General features: G+C 40.1%; 2 protein-coding genes across 3 annotated transcripts in view; both read left to right on the forward strand.

Annotated features, from left to right (window-relative positions):
- MAP3K5 (mitogen-activated protein kinase kinase kinase 5) overlaps window positions 1-20,142 on the forward strand; it is a 92,400-nt gene extending 72,258 nt beyond the window's left edge. Inside the window, exons 17-30 of the mRNA XM_085217217.1 lie at window positions 710-846; window positions 1,468-1,573; window positions 2,470-2,627; window positions 3,336-3,513; window positions 4,557-4,577; window positions 5,282-5,459; window positions 5,564-5,732; window positions 8,564-8,749; window positions 11,746-11,851; window positions 13,564-13,807; window positions 16,551-16,663; window positions 17,493-17,605; window positions 18,455-18,531; window positions 19,338-20,142. Of these exons, the coding sequence (XP_085073343.1) occupies window positions 710-846; window positions 1,468-1,573; window positions 2,470-2,627; window positions 3,336-3,513; window positions 4,557-4,577; window positions 5,282-5,459; window positions 5,564-5,732; window positions 8,564-8,749; window positions 11,746-11,851; window positions 13,564-13,807; window positions 16,551-16,663; window positions 17,493-17,605; window positions 18,455-18,531; window positions 19,338-19,398 (1,847 nt within the window). The 3' untranslated portion in view covers window positions 19,399-20,142. The remainder of the gene's footprint in view (window positions 1-709; window positions 847-1,467; window positions 1,574-2,469; window positions 2,628-3,335; window positions 3,514-4,556; window positions 4,578-5,281; window positions 5,460-5,563; window positions 5,733-8,563; window positions 8,750-11,745; window positions 11,852-13,563; window positions 13,808-16,550; window positions 16,664-17,492; window positions 17,606-18,454; window positions 18,532-19,337) is intronic.
- A 2,016-nt stretch (window positions 20,143-22,158) lies between these two features.
- The window catches only part of MAP7 (microtubule associated protein 7), a 106,981-nt gene continuing 102,580 nt past the window's right edge, over window positions 22,159-26,559 (forward strand). Inside the window, exon 1 of one of the 2 annotated variants that reach the window (XM_085217223.1) lies at window positions 22,159-22,310. In XM_085217223.1, coding sequence (XP_085073349.1) covers window positions 22,265-22,310 — 46 coding nt within the window. In that variant the 5' untranslated portion in view covers window positions 22,159-22,264. The remainder of the gene's footprint in view (window positions 22,311-26,559) is intronic. The other variant, XM_085217224.1, reaches the window with a different exon arrangement.

Below are 26,559 nucleotides of genomic sequence, written 5' to 3' on the forward strand. Positions count from 1 at the left end.
TACACCATATTTCCATGAAATGTCCTTAAGTACCTCTTTCTTGAATTAATGAGGAAAAAAAAAACCTGTAAGGGTTTTCAAAGCATTTGAATCCTCTTGATCAGGGTTTAGGTAGGATGTGCTTCAGATACAGCTCAGATTGTTGCTGTGGCAGGTGATCAGCAGCCATCCTACTAAGGAATGCTGTATGCAGTTAGTCTTAGATAGCTGAGCCCCTTTCAAGTATGGAATACAAGGGGGTTGGCTGGTGACTGTTGCTTTTGTTTGATAAGGAAGAACCTACAGCAGCCAGACATAATAAAAACCTCTTTTACTAGATTTGGCTTTTTGAGAAGCTGTGGATTCTGTGTGTATAAAAAGGTGTGCATGTGAACACCAGCCCTTTTTGCTGTTTCATGACATACCTCTTGAGCAACTTCTCCCCAGGCATGAGAGAGAGATGAGCATGTTCATTATGTTTCCAGTCTGCTTGCTTGAGAGAGCATGTATATCTATGCTGCAGCTAAGACCTGTGGAGATACTTACTCTCTTTTTAATTAGTGAGGCAGGTGATGATGCAAGAAAGTATTTCCAGGAGAGGCCTTTGGTTATAGAAGAGGTACCTACACTTGTTTTGGGATTGCTTCTTGTTACTTTGTTTTTCCTTTGGGGAAAAAGGTAGGGTTTAATTTGGTTTTACTCTCATTTTTTTCCCTCTCCAAATTTATAGGCAGTCTTTCTGCTCTTCTACGATCAAAATGGGGACCATTAAAAAATAATGAGCAGACAATTGGCTTTTACACTAAGCAGATTCTCGAAGGATTAAAATACCTCCATGATAATCAAATAGTGCATCGAGACATAAAGGTGAGAATTTGCTGAGATTAAGCCTGGTGGTGTAACTATATCAGCCTATTTATTTGTTCTGTAATTTAAAAGCTTTTTCCTGAAAGCTATCCATTGTCACAGACCTTCTCTGCTATTCCATGGGTTAGGTAAGTGAGCTGTTGTAATTCAAATCTGCATGAACAGAGTGTTTTGTTTTGCTTAGGAAAACTGACAGAGATGCATCAAATGTGAGAAAGCATGTATTTTTGCTTCTGTTTTCAATGATATGATTGAGTTTTCATACAAACATATCAGAAATGACGAAGACTGTGAGTGGGGATATCAGCAGCTTGTTTTCCAAGGAGATTCTAAACTTTTAAAGGTTGTTTTTTTTTGTGTGTTTTTTTTTTTTTCTTTTAAGATGTTTGTCATAGTACTATTTAAACGGATTCTTGTAGATGGAGAGGTTCACTTTGCAATGAAGTTTCTGATAATGGCATTACATAAGGCAGGATTGCAATTGATTACTCATTCATCATATGCTAAAGAGCCTGAGGAAGTAATTGTTGCTTACGAAAGAGTGCATTCTAGAAATAGGTGAAGCAAGAAGTCTTGAGATGAATAGAAAAAATTAATTACTCTGAATGTTTTGTTCCTCAGGGTGATAATGTGCTTATCAACACTTACAGTGGAGTGTTAAAAATTTCAGACTTTGGAACTTCAAAGAGACTTGCGGGAATCAACCCTTGTACTGAAACTTTCACTGGTATGTTTCCAGAAGAGATTCTTTCCTCACTCCAGCTGTGAGCATAGGGTCAGATTCCATAGCCACTTAACTTTCATTGACTTAAGATCAATATGAAAGGTCACTGCTAGAACATGCTCATTTAAGATATAGTTAATCATGAGCTGTGCACTGTTCAGAGAGAATACTGTTTTAAAAGTTCAGTTTGAGACATAGAATTCCTCTACAACAGAAGAGCACTGTCTTTCCTATGTCATATTTGAGTGTCTCTTCTGTGCACATGGCTTCTTATGCTGACCTAGGGCTAACATTTTTTTCCTTCTGTTGCTGGGTTAGATATCCTGGCATCTAGTACAAGGCCTGTCATTAACTTAATCCTCTTCCTGCTTGATAATTCAATTTGGATTTACTGTAGTGCCACTGCAGTATTTAAATGGTTGTTCCAGATGAAAAATGACCATTATTTTAATTCTTTTCCTTGTTAAATTTCTGTTCTAAATGCAACAGAATGCTGTCAGGATGATTCCCTTCAGAAAATGTGTTCATAATGCATGCTCAATTCCCTACTACTCAATTCGGAGTAATCTTCCTTATTTTATTCTCAATCTAAGTATATAAGAGAGTAAATATAATAATTTTAAATATATGTATATATGTATAATCTATAATCTTTGTGGACATCAAAAAGAGATATTGTCAGATTAGTACATGATATCAGATGCTTTTAGCACAAGTAATATTTTGATTAGTATTTTAAGTTTCATGTCAAATGCATCTGGAAACTTCTTGTTTTGAACAATCAAGTACTTCTATTAACTCTCCTGATATCATTCACTGCCCTCTTATTTTGCTTGTGTTATGTAGATATTTGTATTTTTCATGCACCTAAATAACAAAGATGGATGTGTTTTAAACAGGTACCCTTCAGTATATGGCACCAGAAATAATTGACAAAGGGCCACGTGGTTATGGGAAGGCTGCAGACATCTGGTCTTTGGGATGTACTATAATTGAGATGGCTACAGGGAAACCCCCATTTTATGAACTGGGAGAACCGCAAGCAGCTATGTTTAAGGTCAGACATCTTCCTTGTACATCTCACACTGGTTTTTATAAACACAGGAAATCTTGTGACTGTTTTGGAAAGGCTGGAATTGGAAGGAAAAAAAGATAAAGGAAATACTTGGGTAATGAGGATGCTAAGAATGAGCTGATTCATCTGAGAGCGAGAGCGGGGTAGTTTTGAAGACAATAATGGAGCAGTAACAGCTATTCCAGCTATTCACACACACACACACACACACACACACACACACACACACACACACACACACACACAGGCTGAAAAAAGCAATTCCAAGTTCCCTGCTTTGCAAAAGCATCTCTTGAGAATTGTATTTTTTAATGTAACTGAATAATCACATAGCTTGTAGTAATTTTGTTCCTTGAATTAATCAAGTACACAAAGATAATATGAAAACTCAATATACCACTTATACTATCGAATTTGATCGTAAAATCATAGAATGGTTTGGGTTGGAAGGGACCTTTAAGATCATCTAGTTCCAACCCCCTGCTATAGGCAGGGACACCTCCCTTTAAACCAGGTTGCTCAAAGCCCCATCCAGCCTGGCCTTGAATGCTTCCAGGGAGGGGGGCATTCACATCCTTACTGGACAACCCCTTCCAGCTTCTCACCACCTTCATGATGTTACTTAGTATCAGAGAAAATAATAATGCAAGCCATTGTTCTTTTTTTGTTCTCCCTCTTTATTTATACCAGGTGGGAATGTTTAAAATCCACCCAGAGATTCCTGAATCCATGTCTGCAGAAGCCAAGTCGTTCATACTGCGTTGCTTTGAACCAGATCCTGATAAACGAGCTTTTGCTCATGAGCTCCTTGTAGATGAATTCTTGAAGGTGTCAAGCAAAAAAAGAAAATCCCCATCAAAACTCTCGGGTAAGGAATTTCTGTCTCATAAATGGCATTGTTCCCTAAAACTGGTGTGTCGGTGTTTAAGATGAAGACGGAAGATCTCCATCCCGGGTGAATGTCCAAATGTAACCTTTTGTTCCAGCTGCAGAAAGACTGTTATAGCTGAATTCTGCTAGTGTGTTGTCAGAGGTGATTTATATAAATATTTCTAATAAGGTTTAAGAATAAAATTAGAATGGTTTCATTTAAAAGGGACCTAAAAGATTGAGTCCAGCTGTTAAACTACTTGGAGGCTGACCTGAAACATGTCGTTAAGAGTCACATTTTGATAATGCTCTTTGAACACTGGTAGGCATGGGGTGTCAGCTCCTCCTTCCTCTCTGTTCCAATGTCTAACTGTCAATTGGTAGAGAAGCTTTTGCTAGTGTCTAGTCTGAGCCTCCTATGATGCAACTTTGAGCTATTGCCCCATATCTTGTCACTTGGTACCAGGGAGGAAAGATAAGCAGTTCCTTCTTCACTACCCCTAATAGTTTTTATCTGTTTGTTTATTTTATTTATTAAAAATCTGTGTATGTTTTCATTCAAAGAATGTTTCCATAGAGTGCATTTCATATAATGATATATAGCATGATATTGAGCCTCAGGAGTGTTTTATATGAGCAAAATGATCTTTGTCCATAGCAATCTGTATTACTTTTTTTTCTATGCTCATTTCCTGCAGTGTTCTAAATTATGGAATGTAACTAAGGAGCTTTGAGAAGTTGAATTCTGTATTTTATGTTTGCATATATGAAAAATATCCTCTATATAATTTGAGCATTATACCAAAAAGAAGAAAAAATACCATGTAAAGGAGATGGTATTGGAGAGGACTTCTCACATATTTGGTTTGTTGTTTTTTTTTTTTAATTCATACTCATTTTAAATGGCAATAAATCATAGTTTTAAAGTAAGAATTGCAGCTAGGAGCATCCAGCTGGTCCATAAAAATTAGAAGTTAGTGCTTTTTTTTTTCTGTGTCATTTTAGCATGTATAACTTTTTTTCTTTATCTTTCTCCCACAGTTCTTTCAGCTAACACAAATGGTGAGTTTTAACGTACTTTCTTAATCAGAGCATAAATACGTAGATATTGTGGTTATCACTTCTTCTGGTATAATGGTCACATTAAGTCCTTGCAGAGAGAGGTGGGCACAACTATAAAAATAAGTGACCCTTCTCTGTTAGAAAACTCTAATTCACTGCAAATTAAAAATACTGTGATGCTGCCTTGGCTCAACTCTCTAGGCCGGTGGGTGATGTGGCTTGAGAAATGGGGTTGTTATAGGACCCCTTAGTAGAAATCTGAACAGGAAACAAAAGGGCTGTTTTGTTTTAGCATAGCCAAGGTTTGTGGAGAAGGATATGTAGAATTTAAATTACTAGAATGTGGGTATGTGGCTTAACCTATAGAAATGCTGTTACTGATCAGAGTGCATACTAATAATACGTGATGGACATTCACTCCAGTGTCAATGTTCTGGAAATGAGCTTGCAAAGAGCCCAGTGTTTCCATATCTCAATAACATTTTCAATAAAAATGTAGCTGAAGATAATTCTATTCCAGAGCAACAAGCTTTAGAAGTCTTCTGCTTTTTTTTTTTTTTTTTTTAATTTTTATTTTTATTTAATATTTTGTATTGGTGTGGGGGAAGGTAGTTAGAATTTCTGTTTTTCTGAAAGAATAACCTTCTTTGCTTCAGGACTGTGTTGGTGCTATTAAATTTTGATTTCTAAATATCCTTTAATAGAGTATCTTCGGAGCATATCCTTACCTGTTCCTGTTCTGGTGGAAGATACAAGTAGTAGCAGTGAATATGGCTCTGTCTCACCTGATACAGAGTTAAAAATTGATCCATTCTCTTTCAAAACAAGAGCAAAATCCTGTGGAGAAAAAGATGGGAAGGGAATCCGGTCCCTTTTTCTGAGGTAAAGTACTGCTATCCAGCATTAATGTTACATCGTAGATTAGGAACTACTGCATTGTGATTCTATTTTATAAAGTTTCTTTTCACTGAGTGCCTTTTCTTCAGCATCCCAGATGAAAATTTTGAGGATCACAGTGCACCTCCTTCACCTGAAGAGAAAGATTCTGGATTTTTCATGCTGAAGAAGGATAGTGAGAGGAGAGCTACCCTTCACAGAATATTGACTGAGGACCAAGAGAAGGTGGTGAGGAACTTGATGGAGGCTTTGGCTCAGGTAAAGCAATTTCAAAAGGCAGTCAAAAATAAAAAAGTAAAAAAAAAAAAAAAAGATGTAGTTTGAAGACTAAAATTACTTGAAAATTTCAAATCTATGCGTAATAATAAAAAAACCCCACTTAATCAAACTAGAAAGCTTACATTGTATATGCTTTCACAGTTTATTGCTTTATTGAGGCTAATAAAAACAGGTTGTGATGTTATGTTTATCCTACATTAGATATGCCTTTTCTGCTGTTCATAAATATGATTTGAACACCTGGATACTAGTTTTTTGTGAGTTCCATCTTCTAGCTGTGAAGTTTGATGGAGAAAGAGCAGGATCTTTTGGTCTGCTCTGATCTTAGGTTACTGTATAGAAAAGAGTACAGTTATTGATACACCTTGTCTCCCAGCCAACAGCCCTAAAAGGAGAAAGAAATCAGAAAATAAATGTGCCTCTTCCTCAGTGATTGGAGCCACATATGGAGGGGAGAGAGGATGGAGTAGAGTAGTGACAGATACAGCAAAATAATTGCAGAATGACCTTTTGGTGCTGCTTTGTGGCAATGATTCATTATGATGTATCAGTTCAGGATGACACCAAATAAATTACAGATCATCACCACACTGTTAGATGTTGCAACACAGAAATTGGATGACAGGTTTTTTTGTTCTTTTTGTAATGTGTGTGTTAGTAGTTAATTGACTCACTTCATTTTCAAGGCTGTGTATTACTATCTAAAACATGTTTGTGGCAAGTCTAAAATATGGCAAGTCATCTTTTAAAAATAGTACTGTTAGAGAAACCAATGCAAACTAATATGATTCTTATACGTGTAGCACAGCTAATGTAATTGGAAATTGTTACTATACAGGAAAAAAAGCTTCTAACTCATGGAGGAAAGTGAAGGTGGGGGAAATCACAGCAGTTGTCCTGGTAACTATACGCTATACCAAGTGTTAAAATAAAAGGCAACAAGAGAGATGCTAGCGATCCATGCTATGCAGGATAGCTGCAGTAACACAACACAGTTGTTAGCATGCGTATGAAAGTAACAAAGAGACTGTGAAAAGCTGAAACAGCCACAGAATCCAAAGAAGGTGCTTATTTCACATATCTTCTCCTGTAGTTCCCACCAAACATTGATGGGGGAATAACAGTGTTCCTCAGGTGAGTTGGAACAGCCCAAGGTAGGAGCCAGGGAATGTGGAGTTGTAGTGTCAGAGTTCAAAGCCCAGCTGGGTGGAATCATCAGCACTTCAGAAGGGTGCAGAACTTTGGCTCCCAAACACAGTTTTCTGTCACAGTTTTGTGCCTTGTCAAAGAGAGCAGAAAACTTACTCAAACATCAGAAAGCTGTGGTAACTGCAGTTAAGGGGAAGCTGATCTGGATTCCTGTTATACCTTGCTCAAAAGCAAGAAAGTACCAATAGATGGAAGCCTGACCCTTGTTAGGCTTCATCAGGATTTAGGCTTTGATAGTACCTCTCCCTTCACAATAAGTTCTTATAAAAACAGTGGGTGAGGGCTATGGCAATAGAATGACCCCCTTCCCCCCTCCAAAGTATTCCTGTTTCTAATTAGGGAGCCATACTGGTTACCATGTCCCCCAGGTGCCGTTGATGGACTTGGAATCTTCTAATTCAAGGGCTGCAGCATGTTCTTTGTCCACCTATCTATCCTAATGGCTGTTAATTATTTCCAGGAGAAGGAGATCAACTACTGCAGGACAGAGGGAAGAGTCCATTTCAGTATAGACAATAGTCAGGTGAATTTTTCAAATCAGAGCAAATCAAAATCAGAAGGTAGAATTTTTCTCAGAGATGGGGTGCTTTAGTCAGTGAGATGTTTAATTGTTGTAGAGATTTTTTGTTTTTACCTTCCCCCACCAGCCAAATGATCTTGGTTTCATCCAGATCAGAATTAATTAACAGTCAAAGACTAGTTAACAAATTATGCAAACAGAGTTCTTGACGTATCCAGCTGTAACATTCATGGCTTAAAACTGACAAACAGAAGGGAACCAAACACAGAATGTCCTTCTGTTATAGAAACCAATGTTAGAAATCTTTAGTCTCTATAAGTACTTCAGTTCCTTTAGAAAAGGTGTTTAATGCTGCATGCTGAACAAGTAGTGAGGTTTTCTGTCTCTGACTTAATTTTAAGGTTTGGAAATGAAATTTATATTCCATATTATATTATATTGGAGAGTAAATAAAATCTTCTGCTTCCTAGTTATTCATGGTCTTTATTCTGATGAATACTTTTGAGCTTTTTTGCTATTTTTGTAGCTTATGCAAAAACACAGGAACTTTTAAAGATAGGCACTAGACTTTGTAATAGAGAATGGAGAGATTTGTAGATTTGCTTTAATAAACAGTAAGTATGAAAGTTCTGTACAAAGGGAAATGATGTAGTATTTTTCCAAACCTCCTCTGTAACCTTGACTAATTCCTTCTTTAAAATGCAATGGTGGGATTTTGCACGTTGTCTTTCAGAGGCATTCTGAAAAGTACATGATTTATTTTTTTTTTTAATTGCAATTCAGAGTAGTATGCAGATATAGCATATACACATATGCAGTATGCACATATACTTCAGCAACTGCTGTAAAATAAAGTCAGCTACTTTCTGGGCAGTAGTCTGCATTAGTAGGAAACTCAGTGGTACAACTGTGTTTACACAGCTACTGTAATGTGACGCGCAATTGCACCTTTGCCTTAACTACAGCATCAGTTTCCAAAAATCATATTGCCAACTAACATTATTGGCTGAAGGCCCTCTGGGTGTACGTTTCAAAAGATGGTTATAAAAACTATTTCCTTTCCTCTCTATTCTTCTTCCAGGGAGCCGAAGAGCCCAAGCTAAAATGGGAACATATTACAACGCTTGTTTCCAGCCTCAGAGAGTTTGTACGGTCCACTGATCGTAAAATCATTGCAACCACTCTTTCAAAACTGAAACTGGAGTTAGACTTTGACAGCCACGGTATCAGTCAAGTGCAGCTTGTGCTGTTTGGTTTTCAAGATGCTGTAAGTTGTCATTTTTACTAAATATTTGGCATGGGAAAACTGCAAAAATCTAGAAAACAGAAGTAAATGAAACTTTGTTAACTTCCTTCCAGAATTTCGGAAACAGTAATGTGTGAGAACTTTGATCTTGTAATAACAAGAAAAACAACCCACAGCCATGATTGGGCTTGGTTGCTGTGGGACTGTTGGCAGGACACAAATGCTGAACATAGCTGTTGAGATTTTGTTGATTAAAGAATCTTCATTCAGTACAGTTGCACAAGCTTTGTCACAATGCCAAAGCAGAAAAACCTTTTTAAAAAATCTCATTTTGTAAGAGTTTCTGGTAAATAAGATTGACACTGATTGTCAAGCATGTCTTACATAAATAAATCTCTTGAACTTGGCTTCTTTTATAAATTAATGCATTAAGTACTTCCATGGCCTGACATAATATTCTACCTAAATTATAAATTTGATCTGAATTCTGACTCTAGAATTTTTGGTTAGCATCAGAACTAGCTGCTAACCAAAGATAGAAGCGTTTCTTATCAATCTATAATAAATAGAATAAGAAGGAAGAAAAATAGGTTTTCTTTGTGACAACAATTAATTCGAAGTTTGTGCTGTCCAACAATGAGCAGCAATCAAATAGGCATATAAATACAATTTAAATAGTTAGTGTACCAAAAGCAAATTGGTTTTGTTTTCCAGCTGTGTATTTCAATGTTAGTTCACAAACAATTATGCTTAAAGCTTAAGATAATAATAATTTACATGGGAGGAAACAGCTGTGCTGGGTGTCTCTATGCAGCCTGAAGTTCTTAAGTGAGAAGTGAAATGACAGTCCAAGTAGGCACTTGAGGTGGATCATTCTTGTCAGCATTTTGACCTTGTGTACTCTGAGAAAGAACAGAGGTGTCAGGAAAGATTGTAAAGCATTTAAACTGTTTGTTGCATACACCATACTGACAAAGAAGTACACTGCCTACCAAAAAAAAGCTAATATGCAAAATGAATCTGTAAAAAGTGCTTTCTTCAAAGGAAAGAAGTCTTCACTCTGAATACTCTTCAGCTCTCCACTCTCTTTAGCTTCACATCACTTCTGTTTGGACAGCTGAAAGAAATATACCTGTACAAAGACCAGAAAACCAATTGATGGGGGGAAAGAGTATGAATATCTGTGTTGGGTTTCTGACAGATGTTGTTGGGCATCAGCTGTTTTGTGATAAGTCAGTTCATGCTTTCATGCTCTTTTCTATAAATATTTAATCTTCTTCTCTTACCTTCATTGTTGTAAGTTGCTATTTTTAAGTTATACATTTCTCTCCCCCTGCTGTTACTTAGCTAAAAGAACTACTGAAAGGTCAAAGAAAAAAGATTGCTTTGTAATTAGCCAGCCTTTATTTTTTGACATGTTAAATTTCTATAATAGAGCTCTCATCCAGATGTGTATCCATCTCAGGTACTGCACAGGCGAGCGTATTGCTAAAAGTGAGGGAAAACATTTCCCTTGTTCTCAGGACTTTTAACTTTGTGACCTGGGATTACCATGTTAATATCCAAGATGTCCTCATCAGAGCACCCATTAAGAAAAGTAGTTTTGTGCCACAGTCTGAAAAGCTCAAAGATATTCCTGTGGATTTTTTTTGTTGTTGTTCTTGACAAAAAATGCATTGTGCTTCAGAAGTTGGATAGATAGGCTCAGCTAAAGTCACTGCTGTGGGTAGGAGTTAGAAGGAGGTGAACTGCCTCAGCAGGCCGTGGGCAGGCCTGGAGGGGGCTGTGGGCAGTGTAAGGCTCTGTGCACTTCTGCGCAGTGTCCAACTGCCATCTTGTGGCTGCTGAAGACAGAACTGAGGAGACCGAGGCGCTGCAGTGGGCTGATCCAGCTGCCGGGTGAGAGAAAACTTGTGGGTCAAGATGGGGACTGTTTAAGCAAAGGATGTGGAGGGACCACGTAGTGCAAAAGCAGTCTGCTACCCACCAGCTGAGCAATGCCTTGTGCGTCCTTAAGCAATAGCTCCTTTGGAAAAAGTGCATTTGTTTTTCTTGCCGAGCATGATACTGTGTGATAGGGAATATCCTTTCAGCTGGTCGAATCAGCTGTCCTGGCTGTATCCTTTCCCAGCTTTTTGTGCACCCCTAACTCTAATCACTGGCAGGACAACATGGGAAAACGGAAAAGACCTTGATGCTCTGCAAGCCCTGCTCAGCTATAAATAAGTAGATAAATATCAGCCCTGGTTTTGGCACCAGGCCAAAACACAGCACCTTGCGGGCTGCTATAAAGATAACGAGTTCTATGCCGGTCAACCTGGTACGGGCACCTACGACAATTCCTGCCTTACTGAGCACTGTTGCTTTAGGGCAGTGATAATACGATTAATAACACTTTATTGCCTTCTAAACACGCATAAAAGTTTTCACAAGTCCAACTGTCTCATTGTATGAAGTTAACAGTAGAAGGAAAGAGGTGATGGCACAGCATCAAAATGTAGTCTTCTGACTATCTAAACTAATGTTAACTATTTTCTGAATCAAGTGGAAGCAGCGTTATATTAATTCTTTTATACTTCCTACAGCTATTCTTTAAAATAGCAAAGCACTGCTCAGAGCAAACAGAGAAAATCATACCAAGAAGAGCAACAGGGTTGATTAGGTTAAGTCACAAAGCTTCCATAATATGGTCCTTGGTATTTGTCCTGGGGCTTGCATTTTTTTCTTTTTCAGTCAGTCTATGACTGTAAACGTTAAATAAGCTTCAGTATCAGCCATCTGAAAACACCTAACACAGGAACTGGTACTTCATTAGAAAAAACTACAAAATACTGTCTCTGACATGGTATTGTCAACTTCCGCTATTTTGTTTACAATTTCTTCATTCAGCGTCAACATGAAATAGTTGTTTTGATGCAACATTTATGAGTTCAAACATTTTACAAAATTCTGACATATATCGTAGTATTATTAATTTGTGGAGGATATGATGGCTGACTTGGATTCTATGTTGCTAGGTCAATAAAGTTCTCCGAAATCATAACATCAAGCCACACTGGATGTTTGCATTGGACAACATAATTAGAAAAGCTGTGCAGACAGCTATTACTATTCTGGTCCCAGGTAAGTTAGTTCATATTGCTCAGCAAGTATTTGTTACCTGATCTCTTTAAATGTGCGTTAGAGCTGTGATTACGGTGCTTCACTTAAGATTTTGAAACTAGCAGAGACTTTTTTCCTGTTCACTGTTGTTTTGCAGCTCTAACACTGATAAGCATTTGTCTATTTTACTTTGGAAAGCACTTTCCAAAATGTGTAACGTAAACAATTCTGCAACCCAATGAGCATTACCAGGCAAAGGTGCTCTGAGGCTGTCTTTTTTGTAGTGCATAATGCTGCTATTGCAATCCAAAGAATGAACAAATTGCCCAGCATGGGTTAATTTTTGTTTGTTTGTTTGTTTTTGGAAAATGTACATTTACACTTGCTGATGGTTGCTCTAGAATGGCAAAATGAACTTGTGTTCCTAGTATGTGATGTTTTTGTTTGTTTGTTTGTTTTAAAAGTAAAAACAAGTACAGACGTATTTCCCTAACATAAAAAACAACTGAGAAGCTGTTGTGATAAATCTACTTTGTTTTATTTAAGGTAGGGGCAGCTGTTGGTCTTAGTATGTTTGGCTCTAAAGCAAGTGGCATTGAAATTAAGAGGTTAATTGGATCGAGGCATGAATGTCCCTTTTGGAAAGAAGTTTACTTGTAGATTCTTGAGCATAAAGGAAAAAAAACCTAGCCAAAAAAAAAGAGGAAAAAAAAAAAAAAAAAGAATGTTTTGAAGTGGAGACTAAAGGGAATACTCAGCCATAAGGAGCCACAATTGAAGGAAGGAAGGAAGATTTACATAAAATGGCTGAGATTAACAGATGTTGATGCAGTAACAGATTTTGTAGGAATATAAGATCTTGTTTATGTATCTTGCATACCTGGTAAGTTCTGGTAGGTAGTTTAAACAGGGAATAACAGAAAACAGTGTATTCTTACAACTTTGTGTCTGTGAGTGTGTATCACTACAAAGTAGGCATTGTTCACTCTGATGAGTAGAAGGGAAGTGTGCTACTTAAACTGTTGGAAAAGTGATCTGTTTGTTATTTTCTCTCTGTATGTTTGGATACAGTTTTTGGTAAGCATGGTATTCTTTTAATGAGAGAATGCTAAATATCTCAGATATTTAGACCTCTAGATATCCACATCTCTTAAGTTTTCACTCATATTCAGCTGCAGTTATCGTTTTACAGTGCATACAGTTGTACTTCTTGATAGCTGCAGCCTAAATCTAACGCAGAAGTGGTGTTAATACTGCTTTAATCAGCATTTAATAGGTGTTAATAGGAAGTGGTATTAGTATGATAACTCTCTCCTCAACTACTGGAGGCAGTAGCAGTCATTCACACTCTCCCCCTCTCCCCCAAATTCAGCAAGCCCTCGATCAGTCCTGGCACCTAGAAAGCAGACAGCATTCATACTGCAAATTCTGACTGAGTACAGTACTGCTTGTTCTGAATATAGGGTGAACGGTAAGATTTCTGTGCAGTTTGACATCAGATGCTAGCCAAATTTGAAATCTTACTAAGCCAGATTTCTATTTCTTAAGGACTTTGAACATTCTGTAGGCTGAATCAGAATGTGCTAAGCTGTTATCCTATGATATGAGTGGTCTGAGACCCCTAGATCTGTTCTCTTGCTCCAGAAATTTCCAGTCTGGTTTAATCAAAGCTGTAGGATGATCACTAAATAGCTTTTTTTTTTTTTCTCCTTATATTTTAATCTTTCTAATAGAATTGAGGCCACATTTTAGTCTTGCATCTGAAAGTGATGCAGCAGATCAAGATGATATAGAAGTTGAAGAAGATCAAGATGAGCAGCCTCAGAATCAAACTATCCAACAGCCTTGCATTGTCATGGAAGATGCAGTAGCTACCTCAGGTGTGAGCACACTCAGCTCTACAGTATCCCATGACTCACAGGCTGCTCAGAGAACACTGAGTGTCCAGCTGGGCAGGCTAAAATTAGAGACTAATAGGTAAGTCTGGGCATCAGGACACACAACCTTCTTTTGACTATATGTCGGTTTGTGTTTTTAATTATACGTACTAGAATAGTACTGACAGTATCAAAATTCTATAGTAATGCAACTTATCCTTTAAGTGATAGTCATTGTATAGTTGTGACTGATCACATGTATTAGTTTTATTCGTTTCAGTACAATAACGACAAGTTAAGGTTGGTCTTGTTTTCAGGCGCCCTTTCAAGGAAGATCTGAAAATGTTTATCTTGCTGCCAAGTTTCTGCTTTTTCTCTCCTTCATATGCTGTATATAGCTGATGAATGGTGGTATGTTTTGTTTCCATTAAGGCAGAACACACTGTTCTTTTTGGTAGTTATTCCTGAGGAACAAACAAAAGCGAGTCGACAGCCACACGTGAACTGGCAAAGGAAACTTCTAGAATTGTTTTGTGTGCAGAATTCACTGCAGCAGGATTTGTGTTTACAAGCAAGCATTACACCTTTATTTTATTTTAAAAATGCTATGGATCAGAGATGGAAAAATGTGTGCATTTTTTAAATAAGAGGTGATCCAGAAACTTGTATTTAGGATTTTTTTTTCAGAACATATATGTGTTCTACTTTTACTAAGATATTATTTTCTTAACTAAAAACACAGATCTCTGACTCCCATTGTTTTATCCAAACAATTTTTCTATATAATCTATTTTTCCTTTCATTAATATGTACCAAATAGTCTGTTTGGAGCAGCTATTTTAGCTTTATATGACACTGGATTTCCCACTTACCTCAGTAAATTTTTTTATGTGACCTTCACAGAAGAAGAATGTATCTACAGTACAGTTGTTATGCTGCCAGAATATTCTATATAGCAGTTGACCCAAATTAAATTTAAACGTTAAACTGCTCTTTACTTGTGTTTCCAGGAACTTTGCCATAATTAGAGTAATTCATTATACTGTACTATTTTTGATTATTTGAGTAAGAACTCTTCAGTTCTCATTTTACAATTCACTATTTATATTTGTGGTGAGCACTGAGGAATATTTTGATTTACCTTATTGATATACTTAACAGCAACAACACAAACGTGATGTAGATTGTTTCACTTGTCTTCTCAAGTTTTATGCTCAGGAATAGCATCCTATTGGCCAAATAATCACATCCTGTCATGCACTCAAATTTTGAGGTAAATAATATGGACTGTTGTTTAATTAAGGAATTAATTAAAGCTTTATTGGCATTTGCAGCAAGTAGCTACCGAGAGAAAATGGTTTATTGGCCCCAAAGGCCCTTTTTTCAACCAGAATGGGTAGAGGAGGAATACATTAACTGAAAGCTTCAGTTAAAGCCTCAGGCTGCATGACTCTGTGCAGAATACTAATCTGCATCAAGAGTAACCAAGGTGTGGGTGTGTGTAGGGAGACAAAGCAGTGCTGATAGCATGGGAGGTGGACTTTTCGAGAACTGTCAGCTCTAGGGTGGAAGTACTCAAATGCAGCTGTGCTGTTGGTAAGCCAACATGTTCTATGCATCCCTAAAAGTAGCAATCCTGTAAGAAGCAGTTCATTTCTGTGCAAAGACACAGTACTTCTGTTGCACGTCCACCAGCTGAATTCCACAATGCCCTTATCTTTCGGCATCCCAGAAGAAAAGTTGCAGTGCCTAACTAACATTAAAAAACAAAACAAAACAAAGGCTGCACTAAAATGGAACAGATAATGTGTAGCTCTCAGGCTGACAAAGACTTCAAGAACGGATGAAGAGGCTGTGATTCTTTCGAAGTAGAACTTCCTAAGACTGGAGAGTCGCCAATAGGTTTATGAGCTATAATGTGAGCATATGTTCTCAATCTCCAATTTCTTTAGCCAGGTTTCTGAGTATGTTTGATTCACAATTCCTCCTTTTTACAAAAATAAATACAGAAATAAAATATAAAACAGGAAGTTACAGCAGCGAGTTTCACATGCACATTTTCTATGGTATTCTGACTCTTTACCCTTGACCAATTTGAATGGTCACGAAACTTCTAAAGGGTTCCCTCTGGCGTTGTATTATGAGGGATTCAGACATAGGTTCCGGTTTGTTTCTGCTTGTTGTTCTCAAAAGTAATTGCTTAGGAGAGTACCAAAGCTATTTTGCCTTTTCTGATATTCATATAGCATGGGAGGGCAGGTATAAACCCTCTACTATGTGAGGAGAAACCTGGTGTGGATTACAGCACATCTTCCCCATTTAAGAAACAGACCATAAACTGTCATCACTTTTTCAACATTGCTCCGTCCCTGCCTTGCTTTTGAAAATATCTGCTGGGAGGATGTGAATCGGCACTTTGCCATACACAGGATAAAGTGACAAAGTTCAGCACTTGGTTTATGAAATGGTTCAATAATTGAGAAGAAAAAATCCACAGTTTTGTTTATAACAGAACGCTGGCTGTATAAATTTCACTGAAACTGTGTCATACTACCTGTTCTGTTCTGTTCAGCACGTGTATGTGTCTATGAAGGCAGAGCATTTGCTTTGTTTTGTTGCTTAATAGCTGTAGCTTTAGGAACCAGAAGAGTAGATGCTTCTATCTTCACGTGAGTCATAAAAGTTTATAGTGATAGGATATTCCTAGGGCAAGAGAAGAAATCTGTCCATACCTCTGTGAATAAAGTTTCCAGTTTAAGTTTAGCAGGATGTGTTTCCTTGAACATTTGAAACCACTTTAAAAAAAAAAAAAAAAAGTGTGTTTTCTTCCTCTTGCTTCTCAGGTTACTGGAGGAGCTGGTTCAAAAGGAGAGAGAATTTCAAGTCCTTTTACATCAAGCTATAGAAGAAAAAGATCAGGAGATCAAAAACCTCCGGCTTAGGTCACAGCCAATAGGTGAGAAGCTATTTCAGAGAAAAATTTCCCATTGGCTACAGATGAAAACAGATAAATGTGTTGTTTTTATTGAGCCAGCCTCAGCAAACATGTTTTATTGTGTTGCTTCTGACACAGTGTGCTTTGAAGTGCACACTGAAGAAACAAATTAATGAATTTGTTAATCACAATCAAAGTAATAGCATGACTTAAATATTTTTAATGGCAGTTGTAACATTAGATATTCAAGAGGCTCTATCTAAATGATGAGACAGAAGTACAACTTAAAGCTCCCTGAGTGAAGCTGAGTTTGATCTGTATCTTCCTCAAAGAGGGTAGAAGTGCTAATGCAGTTTGGTACTTCAATGTAGTATGCTTCAGATAAGTGCCACTTTGCAAAAGCAGCTGATTCTCACTGTAAAGCATTGCCTACACACCAGTTGTATGAATTACACTGAATATTTAATTTGTGTAAGAAACTCTCTGTAGGCACAATTACAGTGATACTGATTTTCTATCCGAGTCATTCTCTGAAGAGAAAGTATCTGTATCAGATGTTCATGCTGCTTTAACTGCCTTCAGATTCAGGCCCAGGCCCAAATTCACACTGAGCAAAGTAACTGCCCGTAACCAAGTACAATAGTTGATGTGAACAGTCCATAGACTGCAACTGGCTGTGGGCTGCAGGAACTGACATTTATTTGTGGGGGTACTGCTATCCTAAGGGTGGAGGGAAGAGTGAGTGAAGACAGTGCTTCAGCAGTAAAAATGATAGGAGGTGTTGCTTTGGCAACTTGCAACCTTCTAAAAAAAAAAAAAAAATAGAAAATAAAAAAAATGCTTGTTCTAGATATTCCTGGATTATCTGTCTGTCATCGTCATTCCACTGGCACAGGGAGTGAGGACCCTGATCTCATAAACTGGCTGAGCGTTCAAGGAGCTGATGAGGCCACAATAAACAAGGTGAGAATGGTGCTTTCTGATTGCTTTGTGACACAGATGCAGTACTGTTTTGTGACTGAGCACAAGAAGAAAGCAAATAGTCTCTCAAAATGTGTGAAGTAATGAAAATGAATCTCTTTTCAGAGGAAAAGAAAAAGCCACAAATATGAAGGCTATAATTAATATATATATATAATTGTGTAACTGACAAGGAGTAAGAATAAATTGGCCTTGTAAAGAGGCAGTATTGCTTTGGCTCACAGTTTTTCAGCATCCTCCCAGATGGTGACAGTTCCTGCTGATTATGCCCTGGATACAGAGAACATGTTCACCCTTAGCTAAATGTGTTAAGTGAAATCTCATCAAGATTCTTCAGCAAAGGATAATTTTAGAGGTGCTGAGCATCTCAATTTTGGCTGACTTAAGAAAACCTTCATGTAGTTCAAAGGCTTCTTGGAAATTCAAGTATCAAACTTAAGTGCCACTTTTGAAAATGTGAATCTTAGCTTTTTTTTTTTTTTAATTTTCTTATGTAGTATTAATTATGCCTCCGTGTACATTCACTGAAGTGAAGAGTCTAAGATACCAGTGGTAACAATGGAAATGCCAATTGACAAAAGTTTTGAGAAGCTGCAAAAGCACTGTGTTTAGAGTAACGTGTGGTATGTCAGTGTGTGCAATACACTACACAAAAAATAAGTAGTTTCACTGTGTTTCACATAGGTGTAAAATATGGATTCATTTCTTAGATGCAGCACGTGTTGAACCAATTCTAGATTTCTTCCAAACTTCTGTTTCTAAGGGCAGACAGTATATAAGGCTAGATAGTATTTCTAACAAAAATATTGATATTTAACTTTTTTTTTGTAGTTCTTGGCTGAAGACTATACCTTAATGGATGTTCTCTGCTATGTTACACGAGATGACCTGAAGTGTTTGAGACTGAGGTAAGGCTGCACAGTTAAGTGAACTGCATGGAGCTGCAGCAGGTTTTGTTACATGAGCAAATAACTGATACTAAACCCCTGTTTCTTGGATTGTGCTGCATTGTTTTAATAGAAGTAACACTTTCCAGTATTTCTTGTATCTCTCTATGCAGTCCTGATAAGCTGCTGGTAGTGCTTACACATTAAAAACAAGGTTTTCTTTTATAGCCAAGCAAAAGGAATTTTTTTTTTTTTAAGTAAAGCTTTTACCTTGCACTTGGATCCCCAGGGAATCCCCCTAGAGCCCTGCTTTTACTTTAAAAGGTTGAGATTGCAAAATGTGCTGCAGTTCACCATCATCACAAAGCTGCAGAAATGCACGTGGCCTACAGCTAATGCTAGATTCCAGCAAGTCATGCCAGGTGTGTCTGCCACAGCAGGACCAGCTTACGCAGAAACAAGAGAAGTTACCAAGCACTGAGGGTTCCTAGTTTTAAAATAATTTCTAAAAAGTATAAAACTTTAGCAGGTGGTTCCTTCGTAACGTTGGCAGCCCGCTGTGGTTATGCAGGTCCAGAAGTCTGAATTCCAGAAAGCAGGCAACTGGAAAGTGAAAGGTTTGTCCTGTACTGTAATCAAAAAAGGACTCTGCTCTCTGTTTGAATACGTGTTGGATTTCACCTTTGATCAGCCTTCCTACTCAGTCGTAGAACTTTATTAATCAAAACTAGAACAAGAAAATCAGAATGCACCTGAATTGGAATACTTTCAGGCTAGAGAATATTCTCGTACCTGAGCATCTCTAATTTATTTTTTTTTCTTGACAGGGGAGGAATGCTATGCACACTCTGGAAGGCCATTACTGACTTTCGACAGAAACATGCCTGACACTGAAATCTTTCCTTGCTTCTCTGTGGAGAGGAAGAGGTTTCTTTCCAGCACAGAGCAGGTGTGCTGTCAGAAGGATTGTTGCACTTTAATCCAGTATTTGTTTACCAATGTTAAAAACACTGCAGCTTCCTGACTGCTCTTACTCCCATAATCCCTGAGGAATATGTAAACAACATGCAACATTATTTTACTTCAACCATTTTTACTTGCAAGTTTTCCAAAAATTAAAAGAGGAAAAAAAGTTAACTCAAGAAATATTGTACTTAAAGTAACCAGATGTTCATTTCATGGAAAACTGATGTAAGGTTTCATGTGACTGTGCATCACTGGAACAAAACCATAATGTGACACCTTCTCAATCAAGTTTCTTTTTCTTTGTAGTGTTGTATCAGTAAAATGTAGTAGAAATTCATAATTTCAATCAGAAGTAGATGTTTTTCTTTTAGTGTGCAAGACCTAAAAGTAATTGTTTTTACCTACTGCTCTATATAGTTTAATATTGTTTATTTTTGGTAACTTAAGTTCTACGGTGCATTTGTTTTAGTTGTTTATGTACTACTGAACTGTACCAGTTGCATACACCTCAACCATAGTACTGTTAGCTTGTTCTAAAGCTATCTGACACACACAGTTGAAAATAAAAATAACCTAAGAGTTACTTTTTCCTATATTTTTGGACTTTTAAAATACTAAAGGTGTAAAATGGGAAAATATTGGAATAAAAAAGGAAAAAAAATCACACTGAGTATCAAGGGAAACTTTCTGATGTGTTCAAGTTGCAGTGATTTTACTTTGATAATCCATAACCTTGAGTGTTTTCTCTGTACTGGAATCGGTGTGAACAGAACACTGACAACTCCCTGCAGAACAGAGTTTTTCTCAGGCTCCTCTGCTTGATGTGATAAAAGAACTATCACCCTCTGTGCACAGAAAAGTTGTTTTGCTTTATTCTACCTTTGCCTGTATCTCTTTTCTCACACATTATGGAAAAGGATCATGGATATTCTCTGTCCATCCACACCGATTATCATCCTGGCATTTCTGCACTGAGATTTTTCTAGGGCAGCTGTTAAACAAACTAACCCTAATACAAACAAATCCCCATTCCATTATGAATAGAACATGCTTAGACAGAAGCTACTCATAAGCCTTGGGTGTTGGTGAACAGCTTATGCCCTGAATTTTTTAGGTTATGTATTTCCCAAGAAAATTACATACTCAGGAAAGAGTGGTAGGAAACACAACCAATTTTAAAAAATCCTAAATGTGAAGAAGTGACTTTAGGAAAACAAAGTAATTTGATTTGACAATGTGAAATAGGATTCTGTCAGCCCATGACTAAAGCTTAAAAAGTTCTGGTTTTATGCAGGATCAGTAGGACAGAACACAAGTGCGTTGCTTTCTCTCTTCATACTTTAAAAGCAAGCAGTCTGTTGTCCATGGCCTATGACTCAGGATGCTCAGGAATGCCAGCTATGTGTAAGAGAAGACAGTGTGATCATTTCCATGTCCATTTTAATGTCTCCACGAGACCTAGCTTGGCACCAGCTGGAAATTAATTCCTGTGGTTCGCTGTTGGCCTCACTAGACCTGCAAAGCTGCTTAGTAACCCATTCCATAGGGCTGTGTCATATTTGATGCAGAGCTAGACAGCCATCCTACCTGAGCACCTGTGGGCTGTGCTTCCCTCAGCTGCCCAGTTTATCCATGCTTGGGCTAGAGCTGTGCATAATATCAGTTTGTAGCAATCCCACCACGCGCTTCAGGCCATTGCATGTAAATTGTTCTGGACACTTGTAAAAATATTTGTAATTGACAGAATGTGCACACCCTTTGGTGTGGAGTGCATCAGGGAGGTCAGCTGGGGATCACAGAATCCTTTGAATTGGAAGGGACCCTTAAAGGCCATCTAGTTCAACTCCCTTGCAATGAACAGGGACACCTACAGCTTCACCAGGTGCTCAGAGCCCTGTCAAGCCTGACCTTTAGCGTCACCAGGGATGGGATATCCACCACCTACCTCTCTGGGCAACCTGTTCCAGTGCTTCACTACCCTTATCATAAAAAACTTTATCCTTATATCCAGTCTAAATCTCCTCTCTTGTAGTATGAAACCATTTCCCCTTGTTCTATTGCAGCAAGTCTTGCTGAAGAGCATTCCTCCTCCTCCTTACAGCTCCCTTTAAGGGGGAATCCCTCAGTTTGGCCTTCCGGGGATGCTGGCAGGTATCCACTGACCTCAAGTGAGACATGAGATCACATTCTGAGGACCTGGTATGTTTTAGTGAAGGATTCTGCAGCAGGCGGCCTTTTGATTACAGGATGCACTGCTCCCTTTGAGCTTAGCAACCTCCTGCTCCTTGGCTAGGGCTGCTCTATTGCAGGGCTCAGAAAGGCTGAGACTCCTTCCACTTCTGTAAGAGAGCCAAGCAGAAAGCAAGAAGGAGAGCCGGACCACGGCAGAGCTGGCTTTGGACCCTCTCTCGTTCGGCACCGAGCTCAGCCTGCACCCGTGTTACAGCACTATTCCCCTGCACACAAACCACAGCAGTTTCACCACCACAGTTTCACCCCGTGTCCCGCCTCACGCCGTCAGGGGCTGCCGCAGCAGCCGTGCTGCGAGAGTCCTGCGAGGCAACGAACAAACAGACACCGCAAAAGCACGCAGGGAGATACAGGCACCGGAACTCGGAGGAAACCGACAGCTCCCGGTTCGTAACCTCCTCACAGCCGCCCTCGGGGCAGCGGCCGCTGCCGGCCCGCCCTCACCTGCAGCTACCGCCGGGGGTGGGACGTGGCGGCCTCACCTGCCCGGGGCCGCGGAGCCGCGGGGCGGAGCCGCCGCGCGCGCCGAGGAGGAGACATGGCGGAGGCCGCGGGCAGGAGCGGCGGGCGCCGGCGCTCCGCAGGTGAGGCGCTGCGAGCGGCTCGGGGTGGGCGCGCGGCCCGGCTCGCCCCTACGCGGCCGCGGGGAGCTGCGGCGGCGCGGGGTTGGCTGCGGCCGTTCCCCCCCGCAACAGGTGTACGGCCGGGCTGCGGGGCTCTGCCAGCTTCTCCCGCTGGCACCGCACGGCGGCGGCCCCGACCCCGCGGTGCCGCATCGCCCCGGCTGCGGAGCCGGGGTAGATACGGGACGGCGGCGGTGCGTCCCCGAGGGGCCCTGCAGCACCGCCGGCTTTCGGGGCTGACCCGACTGGCTGCCGCCGCCCCCGCGTAGGTGGCCTTGCTGGGGCGGCGTTCGGGATCTCTTTTATTTTGTCCTGAGAGCGAGGAGGTGTGGGCGTATAGAAGCGGGCGGAGCGCTACGTGGCTGCTGCAGGTGCCGCTCGCTTTGCGGCTGCGGGGGCTGCCTGCAGCTCTCGGTCCCCATCTCCTTCCCCTCGCCGCACGGTGCGGACCCTTTGCGGTCCTTCGCTCCCCCAGCACGCGTTGGGTTTGTGGCTGAAGGGCGTTCATCAAAGCAGCCGCGTGGCTGCTGCTTAATTAACCGCGTTTCCACAACGTAATGTTTTTAATACATATTTTATATAACGTGGGCATGCAGCAGCGAGCAACAGCTGCGGGCAGGCCCGTCCGTGTGCCGTCTGTCGTTAAGGAGGTTCGGTACGCAGCGCTTTGGCTCGGAAGCCGTTTTCGCAAACGCAGCCCCGCTGCAGAACGCGGCCCGCAGTGCGCGGGGCTGGCGGCCCGCTTCGCTTCCGACGGGAGGAACGGGATGCCGGGCCGTTTTCTTTGAAGCTACTTTTAACAAATCATTTTTCGGCTCTTTCCCTCGTCGCGTTAACTCGATGTTTTCGCTAATTGCCTGAGCGGACTCTTTCGTTTGTCACAACTGAAGGCGACGACGCACGTTTTGCAGGTGCGCTTTAAAAAGATGTCCGTGGTGCACATGAATTCTGCGTTCGCTTCGCCTCGTGGCACCGCGCTGCGCTCCCGCTCACTGAGCTCATCGGGCTCCGGTGCTTTACCCGAAGCCGCACGGGGGGCGGACGGACCCCGAGAGTCGCCAGCTCCCCGCCGCTGGGAGGCGGCCGCGGCGCTTCGCGGGGCCGCGTTGTTCCCCACCGGCCGCCAGGCGGCGCCCGCGGCACGGCCCGCTCCGCCAGCACGGCCGGGCCGGCACAGGCTGGCAGCAAAGCGCGGGGCAGTCTCGGTGCTACCGACGGCGGTACGGAGATCGGCGGAGAGCTCTGCCTTCCCCATCCGTAGTTATCTCATGTTAGCCGTAGTGTGACTATTTCCAGCTTGTTAAATGATGCTGAAGCTTTAGCGATACCTTCTTGACAAGAAGCATGTCTGCTAAGGTAGCTACACCTGTGTGCGCTATCGCTTTACTTGGCTTCGTGTTGAGAATGGATATTCCTTCCTACGTGTTACTTCAAATGTCAAAAATCATAATTTGCCATAATCTGAGGCCGCTGCCATTTTATTTTAATGACGATTCGTTTCTTTAGCACAGATAAACAAACTTAATGCTTTACAGCTGGAAATTATTTGTGGCGTTAAATGTAATTAAATGTGATCAGCGCGGTAATTGCCTCAATTATGTAAATGGGGTATAATCTCGCAACGACGTATTTTATTCTTCACTTGGAAAAACGTGTATGCAGTACAGGCCGCAGCGTGCTGCTGGTGCCGTGGTAACTCTGCACACCCACCTTCCCTGCGGGAGGGAGAGCCCCTCCATGCAACTTGTGTTGTCCAATTGCAGGGTGCTGTGAGGAGCTGCTGTAGAACAAGGCACACGTGTAGCCTCTGTTACGTGCATTCACGGTGAAGGCGGCTGTGAGAAGATGGTGCTTCTGTCAAACTGGTTTCGATTTAATTCTGCACGTGCTCCCAAGTATTGATTCTGGAGTCGTGTCGTATTTGCTTTTATTAAAGTCGGTCTTTGCTTTCATTAAAATGAGGTATGTTTATAACCTCAATGGATTTAGAGAAAATGTGGATTCTGGGAGATCTGTCAGAGTTCAAGGAAAGTGAGCTGTAGTTGTCTGCTAAGAAAACATGAGAGGATGGGCTGCCTGATTGAAGTGGGTGGAGTTAGCATCACCGACTCCTCTTGACTTTGGGAGCCCTCAGGGATTGCAAGTGATGGAATGACTTATGCTCCATATTGATAGTCCAGGTATAAGGAACTTGTGGGGAAAACATGAAGTACTGATGCCTCCAAATAGTTTTCATGTCAATGTCTGATATTCTAATGTCTTCTTCTCAAAGAAGGTAGCCCACAACTCCGGGCTTTTCAGGTTCATCTAACGAATGTGCTGGGAAGATGCCAGGAGAGTGCTGGTAATTATGCACTGCATCAAATTCTTCACAGGATTTCATCCACCAAGTACTGTCAGTAATACTCTGAAGGAGAAAACTTTAATTTGGTCTTGGCATGTTGCCTTTGCTTTGAACTATTTCACATTTCTAACAAAGTTTAGTACATAGGGAAGGTCTCTTCATTCTCAGGGTGCTTTACAAGCACTTTCACCTTTTGATGTGCATGCAGGTGAGGTATTCTAAAACTATTCTCTTTTCACAAGCAGAAGCAGTGAGGAGACTGCCTAGGATAATTAGCACTCATGACTTTTGCTTTCTGCTGAGTTTCTGTCTCCTACTTCCCCATCCAATCCATCCCCATTCTCCACTGCATTTCTGTATTTAATTGAGCAGGGACTGAAGCAATCTGGTGTTCTGCTATAGGCCTGATCCCATATCTTGCTGCCACAGATAGGTTGGATCACTCTTAGGCAACTTTTTTCAAATCGCGTTGTTATTCATCACTGTACGCATTGTGCAATTTTTATTACTAGTTATGCTATGCAAATCCATTTAATTAAAAGTGTAACAAGACGTGTCAGTGTTTGTCTTGCGTTTGATGGCTTTACTGGTGCATGTGTTTGAGCTCATGGATCCGCCAGTGGGATCCCTGCCTGTGTGCTCTCACATGGCTCTGAGCGAATTCCAGTTGGTGTGGGGCCGAATGGTTCTGCTCTTTCTGGAGTTAAAGTACTCCATGCAGTGACTGACTGAAGAAGTTGTTTGTGCTACTACTGTATTATTATGGCCGTGACTTTTATAAGAGAGTCAACTCATTGCTCATTTAAAGCTATTCAAGGATGTCTATGCGCTTGACAGCATTCTCATTACTCAAAAAGATGTGAAGGTTTCCCGTCTTATTCTCTGGCATTTTACATTCTGTGCTATTGATTAATACAAGGTGCCTTCTTTCCACCTTCTTGGAAGGAAAAAAAAAAAAAGCTCAATCATTATAGACTAAATTAAAAAAAATACATATTTTAAAGATGTATTCCTGTAAAATAATCAAAAGTTCTTTACTATCTTGCATATTTACATAAGAAATCTTTGAAGAGAAACTTAAAAACCTCTAAAGATAAGGTTATTCTCTATTTTGACAATCAGAGGTAGAAGGAAAAGAGAGCAACACAACAGCAGTGGCAGAAGAAAAATGAGATGTGTTTGAGGAGTGATTGGTTTAATGGGAATAAGTAATTCTTCTGACAGAGGGGCTATTTCTGTGATTTCCAACTTGTAGGAAGCTGTTATAATAGGGGAAAAAAAGATCTGTCTTTTTAAGGCTGTTTTGCTCTGTCCTAGATTCACATGGCATTGAAATAAGGTTTTCAGTTCTTTGATGCAGAGTAAATAGCTGTTCTCTCATGCCAAGAAAAAAAAAAGGCTCTATTTGCTTGGGTTTGGGCCTGATTTAAAATCTACTGAATTAAGTAGAAAGTATATGCAAGGAGATGGATCAAATTTGGAATTTAGTTATTATGCATACGTTCTGATATGTAGCTCTGTCATGCATTTTTTTTTAATGAGTTCATAAAGTTTTTGACACAGATGACTATTAATGTCAAAAAATGTCCACGTAAGATACGGTTGCATGCTGTATTCTGTGCTCGCTGTTTTTATACAGGTTTTGATTGGTAGGTACAGTTTTTGCAGACTAGCGTGAGGTCTGTTAACCATACCTGGATTTCCCTGATTGTTTCCCTGACTGGAACCCAGTTTCCAGTGGAATCTTATTGTTCCATGCTGGGAAAACAGCAATGTAAGTGCAAAATGCCATCTCTTTTCTTGATGCTAGCATATAGGATGGGGACCTATCTTTTCCTGACCCTCCGTACTAGGCACATCACAAAT

The sequence above is a fragment of the Meleagris gallopavo genome, chromosome 2 (genome assembly GCF_905368555.1).
Source record: "Meleagris gallopavo chromosome 2, MGAL_WU_HG_1.1, whole genome shotgun sequence".
Lineage (NCBI taxonomy): Eukaryota > Metazoa > Chordata > Aves > Galliformes > Phasianidae > Meleagris > Meleagris gallopavo.